Consider the following 15,185-nt stretch of genomic DNA (forward strand, 5'->3'; position numbering starts at 1 on the left):
AAAAAAATTGGACAGTGTTACTAACATATATTGGCATATACGACGATCAACGCGAGAAAACAATAATATCGATACTAAATATCAAACGACGACTGACTTAAGAAACGGTTATAATTATCTTCTTCATTTTTTAATCTTTTGTTAGCTTAAAGGAAATAGGAAATGAATTGATTAGGGAAGTTTGAAAAATGGAAATTTGTTTTGTAATTTGTAATTTTCCTCCAAATGCAATTACCAGTCTTCTGAATTGTGTTCTTTTATTCGTCGTCATTATCATATTAGTGAATCAACTTTCTGCGTACTGTTTTAGCAAATAATGTTCACTTAAATTAATGGTATTTTGTCATCTCGATTACGGCAGGGGCTTTTTTAAGAGGAAAAGTCTTCGGTGGATCATAATTTGATCACAATAGAAAAAAGTTATATTTACACTATAAACTAGTTAATTTTTAGATATTTTTATCTCTTTACTTTAAAAATTAAATAACTTTATTTATTTTTTTATAAAAAAATGTAATTATGATCAAATTTTTATGGTCATTTAATTTATTTATTTTTCCGTTTACACGGTATATAAAGTTGAATCATTTCTTATATAATATTCTAATTCCATAATTCTATTTCAGTTTATATGAGGCTTTTTTTTTTAATTTTGATTTTTTTTTAATTAGTTTGTGGTTAATGATAAGATTTTCTTCACACCACTTGCGACTAGGAGAAACTAACCCTTTTTAATATTCTCATTTCTCTATCAAATGTCACTCGTCATGATTCAATTTTCATGCCAATCTGTCCCAACGAAATTATAAATACTCCCACCAATATAGCCTCTTCGATAATTAAAACTTTTAAGTTGCTTTTACCCCACTTAATTAATTTTCTTGCTGTCAGTCTTTTTTCTTACTACATATTTGTATACATATATATATGCCACTAATATCAACATTCGACGGTCGAACTTTCACTATTTTCTCCCTGATCGTAGTTAGAAAATGAGCTCAGAGGGTAACAAAGAGAGCAGAATTAAGAAGTGCATAAAAGCACCCATTAGAATTTTGAGTAAAGCCAGGGACTGTTACGTCCATAGCCTGATGGATTGTTCTGGAAAAATTGGCTATGGCAGTGTCATTGGGGTTCCACAAATATCTGCTTTGCCTAGAAGTTTCAGTACCAATTCGTCTGTGTCAAGTAGCTGTGATGAAGATTTCAGGGAGCTAGTACGAATTGCTTCTAGAAAAAGTCTCGTCAGGAAAGTGGAAGCAGACCTTCTGAGGCAAAAATCACTTGCTAAAAATGCGGTGAATGTTAATGCTGTGCCTAGGAGTCGATCTGCTGCAATTGGAAGAATCGATGAAGATAAGCCGTGTGATTTTGGTGACGATGTCAAAGTGAATACCGATGTGTTTAGGAGAAGTAGAAGCTGTGCTGTTGCTTCAAGAAGAACAGGCGTGTTCTGAAACAGATGAAGTTGAATTTGGAAGAACGAAACAAGGCTAGTTGTTGTAAATTTATCTGCTTGACTATTTGTTTCTTGGATTGTACTTGTTATGGTTCCTCTTTACCTGTTTTGGTATACTGTTGCATATACATGTTCAGTTTGTTCTATGTAATGAAGTTGCATTTTCAGGTTGCCCGGCTTCTTCCTGTTCTGTTTTCTTAACCAAAAAGATATTACTGTCCTTTAAAGTACAACTTAAATAAAGTATATAGCCTGTGAAAAGTTAAAGATACTAGTTAGTTAGATTGTTATTGTTTGTTAGTGAGTTAGTGGTGTATAACTGTCAATATTAGTAGAGTTGGATATTAGTGGAGGTTATTTATTTTCTCTATTAAGTAGCAATTGCATCAGTAACAATGTAATAAGACCAATCATTTTCTTCCAATCAATAATAGGCTTGTTCATTCTCCCATATCTAAGGACCATATCAACGAACTTGGTTCTACAGTTCTAGGCATTTTATCAAGGTATCAGAGTCAAGTTTAGACGTGTTAAATGTTGATCCCTTGTATCTGTGGCTACCTCCAACCATTAAAGTGATGGAATCCATTTGTTTGCTACCAGTCCCCATACCTCTTTGGCTTTCTTCTTCCACTACCAGTGCATATCCTGATTAACCGTCAAGACAGGGGTGCGCAACAGAATATCACTTCGTACATGACTGAAACTCTTATTTAGCCCCATAAAAAATTGTAACAACCTTTGATTTTTCAGCATTTCAGTGGAAGCCTTAGATCCTTCACAACTACAGCCTACTCCTGGTACTAAGACACCTATCTCATCCCAATAATCTCGCATTTTGGAATAGTAAGCAGTGACTAAGTCCGTACCTTGAGTTAAAGTAGCTATATTCTTCCAGATCTGATATATTCTAGTGAGATTTGATTTATCGAACCTTTCCTTGAATTCGTCCCAAACTTTCTTCAAATTAGACGCATATACTATGCTAGAAACCAAATCCGATGAAACAGTAGCTCCAATCCAACTCAGAACAATCGCATTACATCGTTCCCAGAGATTTCCCAAATCGACTCTGTACTGAGCTTTTGTACAACTGTCATCCACGAAACTGAGTTTGTTTTTCCCTAGAAAGGCCAATCGCATCGATTTGCTTCACAATGTGTAATTCTCCGAACCTGTCAACTTGATGTCAATTAACGCCAATCCGGGTGTATCAGAACTTTGCACATATAGATGATGATGGAAATCAATTTGCGTTTTCATTTCTGCTGGGTTCTGCGAATTGAGTGGAGAGGTAGTGTTGTCCGCAATTGTTGATGATACTCTGGTGCAGTAGCTCGGGGATTCCCGCTCTATGCACTGGTAGTGCAAGAAGAAAACCAAAGAGCTATGGGGACTGGTAGCAAACAAATGGATTCCATCACTTTAATGGCTGGAGGTAGCCACAGATACAAAGGATCAATATTTAACCCGTCTAAACCTGTCTCTACTCTAAATCAGACCACCTATAAGAAGCCATTTTTTCCTTCGGGTTGTGATCACTGTGGTTACAGAAACCATTTAACAGAGGATTTCTATAGAGTGGTAGGATATCCACCTGATTTATAGAGCAAAAAAAAAGGGTCAGTTCCACTAAAGCCTATGCTTGAGGCAATGTTGTGGATGCAGAGATTGGAACTGTTTCTTCAGGAGAGAGAAAGTACATATCTGAGGAATAGTATCAACAATTAATCACAGCAAGTTCCAACAACACCTTAGGCACCAACAACAATACCTTAGGTGATTTTTAGGCTAATATGACAGGTATACTAGCACATTTATATAGTATTTTTTCATATGAGTGGATAATTGATTCTGGTGCATCTCACCATATCACACTATATAAAGAGTGCTTGTTCAATCCCTTAAAACTTGAGGGTTGTGAAACAAATAAGGTTCGAGTACCTACAGGTGGTAGATATGAAGTTTCACACAAAGGAACCATTGTCATATTGAGAGATCATAAGTTTAAGAATGTTCTATATGTTCTTGATTTCAAGCACAACTTTTTGTCAGTGTCAAAGGTGATAAAAGATCTCTGTTGTTCAGTATGCTTTTACCCAAATTTTTGTGTTTTCCAGGACCTTTAATCTGGCAAGGTCTTGGGGATTGGTAGAGAAAATAATGGTTTGTACTTGTTGAAGGATGACACAGCAAGACATCAGTAGCAAGTTCAACAATTCATAAAGAAGTTGATGGTGCAATGTGGCATATGAGATTAGGCCATCCATCCATCAGTATTCCAAGTTACATTTCCATTGTTCAGAATGGCAGAGAAGTACACAAACTATGTGAAATATGACCATTATCCAAGCAGACAAGGTTACAGTTTCCTATTAGTAACTCACATTCGAGTAGCATTTTTCAGTTGACACATGTTGATGTATTGGGTCCTTTTAAGGGTCCCACTTATGATAGAAAACATTACTTTGTTACCATTATTGATGACTATAATAGATATACGTGGACATGTTTGATTCAATATAAGTCTGAAGTGATTGTTGTTCTGAAAGATTTTTTGTTAAAAGTAAAAAATCAGTTTGGTACTACTGTGAAGACACTAAGATCAGACAATGGTAGAGAGTTCTTCAATTCTCAGTGTTTTGATTTGCTCTCATCTTTGGGCATTATTCATCAAAGCTCTTATCCATACACACCCCAACAAAATGGGGTAGTGGAGAGAAAACATAGACACATCCTTGAGGTAGCCAAAGCTCTCAAATTTCAGAGTTCCATCCCTAACAGGTTTTGGGGAGACTGTGTTATGACTGCAACATATCTGATAAATAAACTGCCTACACCAATCTTACAAGGAAAGTCTCCTTATACAATTTTATATAACAAACCTGTAGTATATGGTCACTTAAGGGTCTTTGGTTGCTTATGTTTTGCATCCACTTTACCTAAAGGAGATAAGTTTAAACCAAGAGCTAAAAGAGCAGTTTTTATTGGTTATTTTGAGACTCAAAAGGGATACAAGTTATTTGATCTTTAACAGAACACATGCTGGGTCAGCAGAGATGTGGTGTTCAGAGAAGACATCTTTCCTTTCAAGGGAATCACACATGAAGGAACAACTATTTTTGATGTTCCACACTCTGTCAATGATCATCATTATGATCCTTCTCCAATACCCATGTCTGCATCACATGTCCCTGTATATAATGATCCTGATAGCTCTACTATTGTATCAGAAGTTGCAGAGAATATGCATCCTTCCACAGTTGAAACTATTGAAGTGCCACCAGAGGAACATTCACTTCCACCCGTTCCACAAACAACAGACTTGGGAAGGACAACAAGAAGTGTCAATCCACTAATATGGTTAAAGGATTATGCAACCACTACATCTGGTGGTAGGTCTGGAGGTGTGACCTTTTATTCTATCTCAGATGTGTTGTCTTATGATAATGTCTCACCAGCATACCAAGCCTATCTGCAAGCCTTTTCAGCTCAAATTAAACTACAAAATTTTACAGAAACTGCAACAGATGAACACTAGGTTGACGCTATGCAACTTGAAATTCAAGCCTTGGAGGAAAATCAGACTTGGGACTTGGTCCCTCTACCACCAGGGAAATATGCTATAGGTTCTAAATGGGTATACAAGATCAAATATAAGGCTGATGGAAGCATTGAAAGATACAAGGCTAGATTAGTTGCAAATGGATACAACCAGCAGGAAGGGTTGGATTATCATGATAGGATTATCGTGATACCTTATCACCTGTTGCTAAGATGGTGACAGTCAAAACCGTGATCAGCCTGGCAGCCTCCAAGAAGTGGGATATCTTCCAAATGGATGTAAATAATGCTTTCCTATAAGGAGACCTTTATGAAGATGTATACATGGAATTGCCTCAAGGCTTTCAGAGACAAGGAAATAAACTAGTATGCAAACTGAAAAAATTATTATATGGACTCAAATAGGCTTCCAGACAGTGGAATATTAAGCTCACAAATGCATTGATTGCTGATGGCTATATACAACGTAGCTACGATTACTCACTATTTATTCAGAGATCAGGATATGATGTTGAAGTGGTCTTGGTATATGTTGATGATCTGCTTATCACAGGGAGTAATCCCACTCCGATTCAACATACAAAAGGCACACTAAATAAGGCATTCAAGGTGAAAGATTTGGGCTAGTTAAGATTCTTCTTGGGGATTGAAGTACTCAGGTCTGACAAAGGTATCTTGCTTAACCAAAGGAAATATGTGTTGGAACTGATCTCACAAATTGGCCCGAGTGGGTGTAAACCAGCTCCAACACCATTAGAGGTTAATAAGAAATTAACTTCTGTAGAGTATGACCTCCAAGTTGGTCCATCTGATGATCCAGAAATAGATGACATACTTGGTTATCAAAATATGGTTGGCAAGTTGCTTTACCTCACTATTACGAGGCCTGACATTTGCTTTGCAGTACAAACATTAAGCCAATTTATGCAGAGACCTAAACAGTCTCACATAAATGGTGCACTAAGAGTGGTGGGGTATCTAAAGGGTAATCCTAGACTTGAAATTCTACTTAAAGTAGATGAGATCACATCTATGACTGCTTTCTATGATTCTGATTGGGCATCTTGTCCCAATACTAGAAGGTCAGTTTCAGGGTATATAGTCATGATTGGTGATTCCTTGGTTTCTTGGAAGTCTAAGAAACAACATATTGTGAACAGAAGCTCAGCAGAAGCCGAGTATAGGAGTATGGCAGTTGCAACTACAGAAGTGATTTGGCTGACTGGGTTATTGGTAGAGCTTGGAGTAACCTTAACCATGCCTGTGAAGTTGTTTTGTGATAACAAAGCTGCACTACAAATTGCTGTTAATCCTATTTTCCACGAGAGAACTAAGCATGTAGAAATCGATTGTTATTTTGTCAGAGAAAGAATCAAATCAGGTTTGCTGCAACTAGTTCATGTCCCCTCCAACATGCAACTAGCTGATCTCATGACTAAAGGACTTATAGCAGCTCAACATCAGTTTCTTCTTTCCAAGCTGAGTGTCCTTGATGTTTTTCGGTCACCAGCTTGAGAGGGAGTAAAGAGACTAGTCAGTTAGACTAGTCAGTTAGATTGTTATTGTTTGTTAGTGAGTTAGTGGTGTACAACTATCAATATTAGTGGAGTTGGATATTAGTGGAGGTCAGTTATTTTCTCGATAAGTAGCAATTGCATCAGTAACAATGTAATAAGAACAATCATTTTCTTCCAATCAATAATAGGCTTGTTCATTCTTCCATATCTAAGGACCATATCAACAAACTTGGTTCTACAGTTCTAGGCATTTTATCAAAAGTAAATACTTTTTGTATTTTTACCCGTTAAGTTTATTACTCACTATTTGCAATAGTTGAGTGACTGTATAAACAATCACATGTTTTTCAGCTTTAGAGGGTGTTTGAATTGACTTATTTTTAAGTGTTTTCGATTTTTAAGCACTTCTTTATTTTGGAGGAGTTTGGCAAGAATAAAAAACACTTTATTTTAGCTTAAAAAGTACAAACTTTTGGCTTTTAAGCCACTCAAAAGAAGCTCATCCAAACACCCACTTAATCTATTGTTAGCGGCTCTCTTCTTGATATCTTTTTCGAAATTCCAACTTACATCGTTGATTTAATTCATGTATCAAGTTTTTGTGAGAAACTCAATATTGATTAAACAAAGAAAGTTATTTATAAGGTTGAAATGAGATGATAAAATGTCAAGAAAAGGTTAGATGTTTTCTCTCATTTATTACGTAGTTAAAAGTTAAACAAGATAATCAGAGTCAGTCTTAACTGATGTTGACAAAAACCTAGCAGGCAATGAGGTTTTCCATAGAAAATGTGAACTTAGTTAAACCACTTGGTACGAGAGGAGGTAAGCACAATAACTTACGACAGGTGAAAAGTGGTTCAAGTCTAATTATGTGCAAATAACCTCCCTTAAATTTCAATAATGACTTTCAGTTGTCCACTATACAATTTTTTAAAAACAATCAAAAACAACTGATAAGGTATTGAATTGTCCCACGTATGGCAATTGACAAGGTTGATATCTTGGGTTAAAAACTCTTACCAACCTCTTGTAATTAGGTGTCATAATTCCATTTTTAATATTAATCGAAGTTGACGACGTTTCTAACTTTCATCATAATTATCTTTGTAAGTTTATGATTATAATTTTTGATAAAGAAATAGGGATTTGAGGAGACGTTGGGTCAGGATAATTATTCACTTTTTTTTTTTTCAAAATACTTTTTTCACTTTTTATAATAATTATAATCTTAAAAAAATAAATTAGGAAGTGATTCAAACTTCTTCCCCAACTTCATTTTCATAAATTTCAAATAAAATGCAAGCTATCTTTTTTCTTTTGCAGAATTGTTTTTTTCTTTTAAAAAACTAAAAAATAAACAATCATCAACTCTATCTTCAATTTTAATTTTATAAATTTTAAACAATATAAAAAATACTCTCTCCGTCCTATTTTACTTGTCTCAAATTTTCTAATTTGATTTTTCATTTTACTTGTCATTTTTTACAAATTAAGAAAGAGACAAATTTCTTTTCCATGTTTTATCCTTTACATTAATTACTTTTTTCTTCAAATTAAAATATAAAAATCATTTAATACGAATATTATGATAAACTAATTATATTATTAATTATTTTTTTAATTTATATATCAAGTTAATTTGAAACCAGTAAAATAGAATGGAGGGAGCAGTTGAGCAGACCCCTGTTAAAAAAAAACACCATGATAGCTTGATCGCGATAGGAGGAAATAGTTAATAAGCTCAGCCGCCATATGCTGTGGGCGCAACCATTCTTTTATAAGTATTATGGTTCAACAAGAGCCACTTTGCATCTACATATAATCATGACAGATTCCATCAAATTGCTATATTAACTGCAGCATTAGCTAATTAATTAAGCAAATCATAATGACTTGCACTGTCGTTTATGCTCCCCTTTCCCCCAACCCTTTGAAAAGGATATCATACAAACAGTTGGAACTTGATGTACATCATTACACAAGTTAAATAAAAAATAAAATGGATTTAATTAGACACAGAGATTAGACAATCTATTACTCCCTTCGTCCATAAATATTTGTCCGCTTTTTACTTAATACATAAATAATAAATATATGAGTGATATTACACCCTTTGAATATACTTTTTCCGTTTCATTTTAATTGATCATCTTTTTAAAAATATTTGTTTCAATTTAGTTGTCCTTCTCATGAAATCAAGAGAATTTATTATGTTTTGTTCAACTCTATACCTATCATTAAATAACTAAATAAAGTGTATATACTTAAATTTATATTTTCAAAGTATAATTAATAAAACTAATTTGGTAAAAAAAAAAATCTATTAAATATTTTGATTAATAGGTGTGTCAAATCCACATGGGCCAACTAATACGAAACGAAGGGAGTAATAAATTTTAAACTTTGAAAAAAGCAATGAGTGATGTATTGTATTTAATAGCAACGATAAAATGAAAAAAAAAATAGATATATTATCCATTGGATTTATAATAGACAAGTATTGTTTGACATCTCAAAATAGAAAAGTAAACAAATAAAAATGAACGGAGAAGTAAATAGGTCATTTATCTTATTTTCACATATTATAAACAATTATGTTATATATTGGGTAATTTTTAGGACTCTTATTTTGAAAAAGATTAAGCAAACAAATATAATTATTGTCTCTAAGACTTGAGCTCCACAGTGACCCAAACGACGATGCCAGACGTCTCCTGGTTGTTGTACGGCAACTAAAGCTTGAAGATGAGAGCACAATGACATGGATGAAAGAGGGTAGACATCGCCGTTACTGGATTCCTGAAAGAGAATTTGACCCGAGGCTTTGACCTTAACAGAAATAGAAAACGAGTCAAAATTAACAACACAATTATTATCATCACATAACTTCTTGACTGAAATTAAGTTATGTTTTAACTGAGGAACATGAAAGACAGAACGCAAATGAAGGAGACAGGAAGTGAAGGGTAATTAGGTATATCCAATATTACTAATATTGAGCAATTTTCATCCTAAAATAAAGGGGATGGAAAGTGAAGAGTAATTGGGTATATCCAATATTACTAATATTGAGCAATTTTTCATCCTCAACCAAAACATGATTATGGCCAGTGTATGGAGTTTTAGGCAAAAGATTACCTTCAGATGGAGTCATGTGAGTAGATGCGGCAGAATCTACGTATCAAGTAGCATCATTCGTTTCACCAACCGACATGGTTGCAAAAGACTTAGGAAGATCATTAGCAACAAAGGCATGATTAAACAAATTAGTACATTGTAAGGCAGTATGTCCGAGGGATCCACAAATTTGACAAACAAGAGTAGAGGGGCGAGAACAAAGCACTCCCATGAATGGTAAATTAGTACTTACAGAATGAGAATTATAGGAGACAGGTTAAGTATCACCAGTACCTAACTATGGTTGTCCAGTTATGCTAATACATGTATTATGGTTGTCGGAATTGAGTTGTGAATGCTGCCCACGACCGTTAAAGCTACAACCTTTGTCGCCATAGCCAAGACCTCTGGATGAAGAAGATCAACCTCGGTCACGGCAAGTATGATTAACAAACTGAGCGCTAGCATCTTGAGGAGTAGTTGAAGAAACAGAATTTACATCAAATGCTTGGTGCATAATTGGTGAGTCAAGTTCTTTAAATTGCTGCAACCTTTGCTCATGAAGTAACAATTTGGTGCGAAGCTCTTCAATGGATAGTTGGCCAGGAAAGTGTGTAATGATGCCAACCAAGGTATCATACTCTTTTCCAAGACCTAGTAAAATGTGATCAATGAAATCTCGAGAAACAACAGGTGCATTAATTGCTGCCAAAGAATCAGCTATTTGTTTGGCATTTCGAAGATTCTGGTCAATGCTCATATTATCGCCCTTCCTCAAGGTAGTGACGTTTCAACTCAATAGATTTATCCTGACTCGCATCCATATAGCGACAATGTAAGGATAACCATATATCTTTAGATGTGGGGAGAAGATGAACATCAAGGAGAACATCGCCGGAAAGTGTTGCGAATAACCAAGAACGAACATTTTGATCGATTTTTATCCAAGATAGATAGAGTGGGTTTGGTTGTGGATTTCCAGATGCATCACCAAGAAGAGGATATAGGGGAGGAATTAAACCATTAACAATACCCATAAGCTCGTGTGAAAGTAGTAGAGAGGTAAATTAAGTGCACCATGTGAGATAGTCGTCCATAGAACCTAACTTAATGGTCATTAAATTTGTGACATTAGGAGTTGCAAGATCAACAACAGATGAGAGATTTGGTAAGACTGGAGAACCAATGTCAAGGAAAGGAGATAAGCCAAATAACGTGCTACTTATGGGAGGAAATAAAGATGTAACAGAAAAGGTTGAACCTGGGACACTAGAAGGAGGTGGAGATGCAACAGAAGAAACTGGGACGCTAGAAGAAACGACGGGTGTAGCGAATGAAATGCTAAAAGAAACGACGGGTGTAGTGGATGGGACTCTAGAAGAAACTAAGAATGTAGTGGAAGATGAAGACTCCATATGTTTTTTAGAAAAAAGAATTAGATGGATTTTTGACTATCTGATACCATGAGAATATATTTGTAAAATAGCTCAACAATTATAGAGCCCTGCCTTTGTATATATATACTAGATTAATGGACGTGCATTGCACGTGTGTTTCACATCAAGCCTCCAATTAACATGAAATATATAAAAGAATAAATAAATAAAAAAATAATCGACTTTAAATTAAATATAATATTTTTCCTTGAAAAGAATATCACAAAATAAATACATGGGTTACCTTGAATATAAGTTTTCGTATTTTATGAGTTTTACGTTTATTGACGCTTCCCTCTCTTTAATCATGTTTTCACTACGCACGGGGACGAGCACCTATAGTTGCTACGTTTTTGTTCAGCAAGTAGGACCAAATTAAAGAAAAATGTGAGAAATTATCAAAATCATAATTCATTGTTAATGTTGATTATGCATAATTCATATAAATTTTAAAACTATTAACTAAAAGAAATAAAGAGAAATAGAAAGAATAACAATAAAGATGGTAAGAAGCAACTTAAATCAAAATAAGAGAAAAACGTAGAAGAAAACCTACCATAGCTTATATGAGGAAATAATTTTACTCTTTTACTAATTTAATTTCTCCTTTAACTTGATTATATGCTTTTATAATTTTAAAAAGATTCATTCACATAAGCTAGAACACCTATACAATTGATGGCGGAAAAAAAGGTTAGCAAGCTATTTATTAACTAAAAGACATATCAATATTAATTTGGGAAAGAAAAACCCTATAAATGTTTTCCTTTTTTCTATTCTCATAGATTTTGAGATTCCTTTTTCCCATATACAAAAAGAAAAAAACTTATGAATGTTTTCCTTTTTTCTATTACCATAGACCATAGTTATTGAGAATCCTTTTTTACATATACAAGGAGAAAAAATTTACCAACATTAATTATTCATATATTTAATTAATTAATAATTGAAGCATAAAGGTGAAAAGATGATTTTGTCTATTACGAAGTGTTTTAATGAAGGATAAAAAATTGGATTTACTTTTCTAAAAGCCTTCACGCTTTTAATATATTATAAATTATAGATTATAGATATAAATATAAATTATAGATATAATAAAAAATCTGTAAAGAGATAAGTATATCATCCTCTATCAATAATTACAACTTATACGAGAGATAAATATAAATAAATAAGAGTACTAATAGTAATGACATGCTAGTGTTAAAATTTACATTATTATAATGTATGGACGTTAAAGTTATGCGAGTTAGGACTCCTGCAGGGGAGAAGTTCTACTTACAAATGAAAAAAATAAATAAAAAACAAAATAAAATCACCCTCAAAGTTTTTAGTGTTACCTTTCAACGTGTACAAGAAGATATAAGTTATTCTCCCTGAAATAATCTAAAATATTTTACCTTACTTATTATGCCAAAGTAAGAAAATATTACTCTTATTAGATATCGTTTGGTTTGAATGCAAGTTATACTAACATTAGTTATGATGGGATGAGTTATGTTGAATAAGTTATGCTGGGATTATTTGTTATTGAGTATTTGATTTGTCATATTCAAAATAGTATGCATAGTATAATTTCTAAGAATAAATTTTTTGTTTACAAAAATATCTTTCACCTTATTTTATTTTTTCTTATATTTTTCTTGTAAACTTTATTTGTTCATTCTTAAAAATAAAATTTTCATCTTATTTAGCTTAAATATTTTTGTGTGTGAATTCTCATAATTGAATCGTGCGTTTTCAAAAATAAAACTTCCATCTTAAATTTATTTTAGTAAAAGAGATTTTATTATTTTCGTCACTTCATTTAAGCACATATCACTTTTATATTGTAAAATATTAAGTTATTTATTTTAGTTGATATATCAAATTTAAATTTTTAAGTGACTAAAGATTATTTAGTTAAAAATATGTAATTAAGTAGTGGAGTCAATATTTTTATAAGAGAAATTAAATTAAAAATATACACAAGCATTAGGCAAACAAATTCAACGTATAATATATTCATAAATAAAAATTATATTTATAATGTAATTTTTTAATAGAAAAATATATTTTCAAAAAAAATAACGAGTAGTGAAGAAAATGGTATTAAAAATTATGGAAATATATATGAATGTGAAAAAGTGATGTATAAAGAGGGTTTAAGAGGGTATTTTTGATAATTTACATATTTTATCCCGGTATAAATTATTTCGGTATTACTATACCACCTAAGGTAGGAACAACTTATCCCGATACTAACTATAAGGTAGGAACAACTTATCCCGGTACTAACTATTAATGTTGGGATAAGTTATACCACACTTTTGTAACCAAACAAGGAATAAAGGGGTACGAAAAACTTATCTCAGGATTATCTTTCCTTATTTCTTACACCAAACGACCCCTAGTTTTATATCTGTCACACACATTTTTTTCACTCCCAAAAAGAATTAATTTTTAAGTTTCGAAAGGATTTTATTATTAAAGTGACAAAAGATGAAAATTGTTTCGAAAAAAGATTCATTAGTTTCAAAACTCAGAGTCGCCACTTGGCATAAATTAGGTGTGCCAAGTCGCCCTTGGTGTAACACCCCGTATTCAAGTACATATATTGGTGTATTCAAGTACGTGTATTGGTCTTATTTATATGGAATTAATTTTTTTATTTTATTTATACCGGAATTTGCCCGTCGATGGTCCATGCGAAGGTTATTAGATAAGCTTTCCAACGATATAAAGATTTCCAAAACCGGATAGGTTTCGGATATAATCGAGCACGTTCGAAACTATAAAACGGTGGCCGGGATATTGGGAATAGTAAATGTGCAGGAAAATTTCCTGCACACAAACTACTGAGGCCAGCCAATTTTTTGGATCAAATTTGAACGATCATAACTCCCTTAATATAATGAACTGGGAGATCTGCAACCTATGAAAAGAAATATCTTTGAGTCTTCTTTCCAATGCAATTGGTTTCATCCAAATCCAACGTCTGAGTAAGGAGTTATACTCATTTTACTTCAGCCTCTCAAAACAGATTTTTAGGGTCAACTTCAAACGATCATAACTCCTTGTACAGGACGAAATAGGTGGCCTAATTTATATGAAATGAAATCCCTTTGAATTATCTTTCCAACGATACCAATTTCACTCAAATCCGATATCGGAGCAAAGAGTTATGGTCGATCTACTTTAGCTTATCAAAACAGTCCACCAAAGGACAGATTTGACATTATTTAAATTTTAAAGGCACTTTGGTCATTCCCTATGATATTATGGACGGGAATATGCGTACATATACATGTATATGAGTTCAAAAACTCATTTTCATCATCAATCATTGAGAAAGAACAAACCCTAGCCAAATTTGATCTTTAAATTACTGTTGATTCAACCGTAGAAATTCTAAAGTAATTCGATAACTGCGTTTGTCATCTCGAGAGCTTCGAACGGCACCTATTATTTGTGCAAACAGGATTGCATAATCAAGAGGTTAATTCTAAGGTATGAATATTGTTTGCCTTTGTTCTCTTCCATATGTATATGTGTGATAGAGGATTATATGTATTGATTGTTATTGAAAGGTGGTGAAAATAGGGTTATGGACTATTTTGCATTGTTTGGTTGTATTGAATTGTGGAGGGTGGATATGGTAATTGAGTTATGGAAGGTGGATATGGTGATATACTATTGAATTGATGATTATTTATGTCTATGGCTCAATTTGGTTTAATGGATTGGTTGGAAGGATAAATGAATCCAAACTTGATATTGGAGGATGTTGTATGAATATGCATGGCATATGAATGTAATTGGAGTATAAGAGGGTTAAAGTGACACCCTTTATGGTGTAATTAAGGCTTACTACTTAACCACTAGTTTGGTGAATTCAAATAATTGAATTGTGACATTTGGTCGCTAATACTAGATTGCTATATATGTTCATTGTAGATAAGTAATCCGAAAAGACGAGAAGTCCATTTGGGACTAGTATTGAAGGTTGACAGTCAGGTATGTAAAGCATACTCTATACCATATCTTTGGCATGAAAGTGAACAATTGTTCTATTAAGAAAGTTTCCAAAGTTATTCAGTAACATGTGAT

At 33.3% G+C, this 15,185-nt stretch overlaps 1 protein-coding gene across 1 annotated transcript; it reads left to right on the forward strand.

Annotated features, from left to right (window-relative positions):
* The first annotated feature begins 836 nt into the window (after window positions 1–836).
* Window positions 837–1,638, forward strand: LOC107861373. Its single transcript, XM_016706712.2, has one exon. It carries the CDS (start codon window positions 993–995, stop codon window positions 1,455–1,457), a length of 465 nt encoding a protein of 154 aa, XP_016562198.1. The 5' UTR covers window positions 837–992; the 3' UTR covers window positions 1,458–1,638.
* The last annotated feature ends 13,547 nt before the right edge of the window (window positions 1,639–15,185 follow it).

This window comes from Capsicum annuum, chromosome 2, assembly GCF_002878395.1.
Source record: "Capsicum annuum cultivar UCD-10X-F1 chromosome 2, UCD10Xv1.1, whole genome shotgun sequence".
Classification (NCBI taxonomy): Eukaryota; Viridiplantae; Streptophyta; class Magnoliopsida; order Solanales; family Solanaceae; genus Capsicum; species Capsicum annuum.

Excerpts from the sequence above, each read along its gene's own strand:
- LOC107861373 (XM_016706712.2), top strand. The coding sequence starts at position 993 with ATGAGCTCAGAGGGTAACAAAGAGAGCAGAATTAAGAAGTGCATAAAA.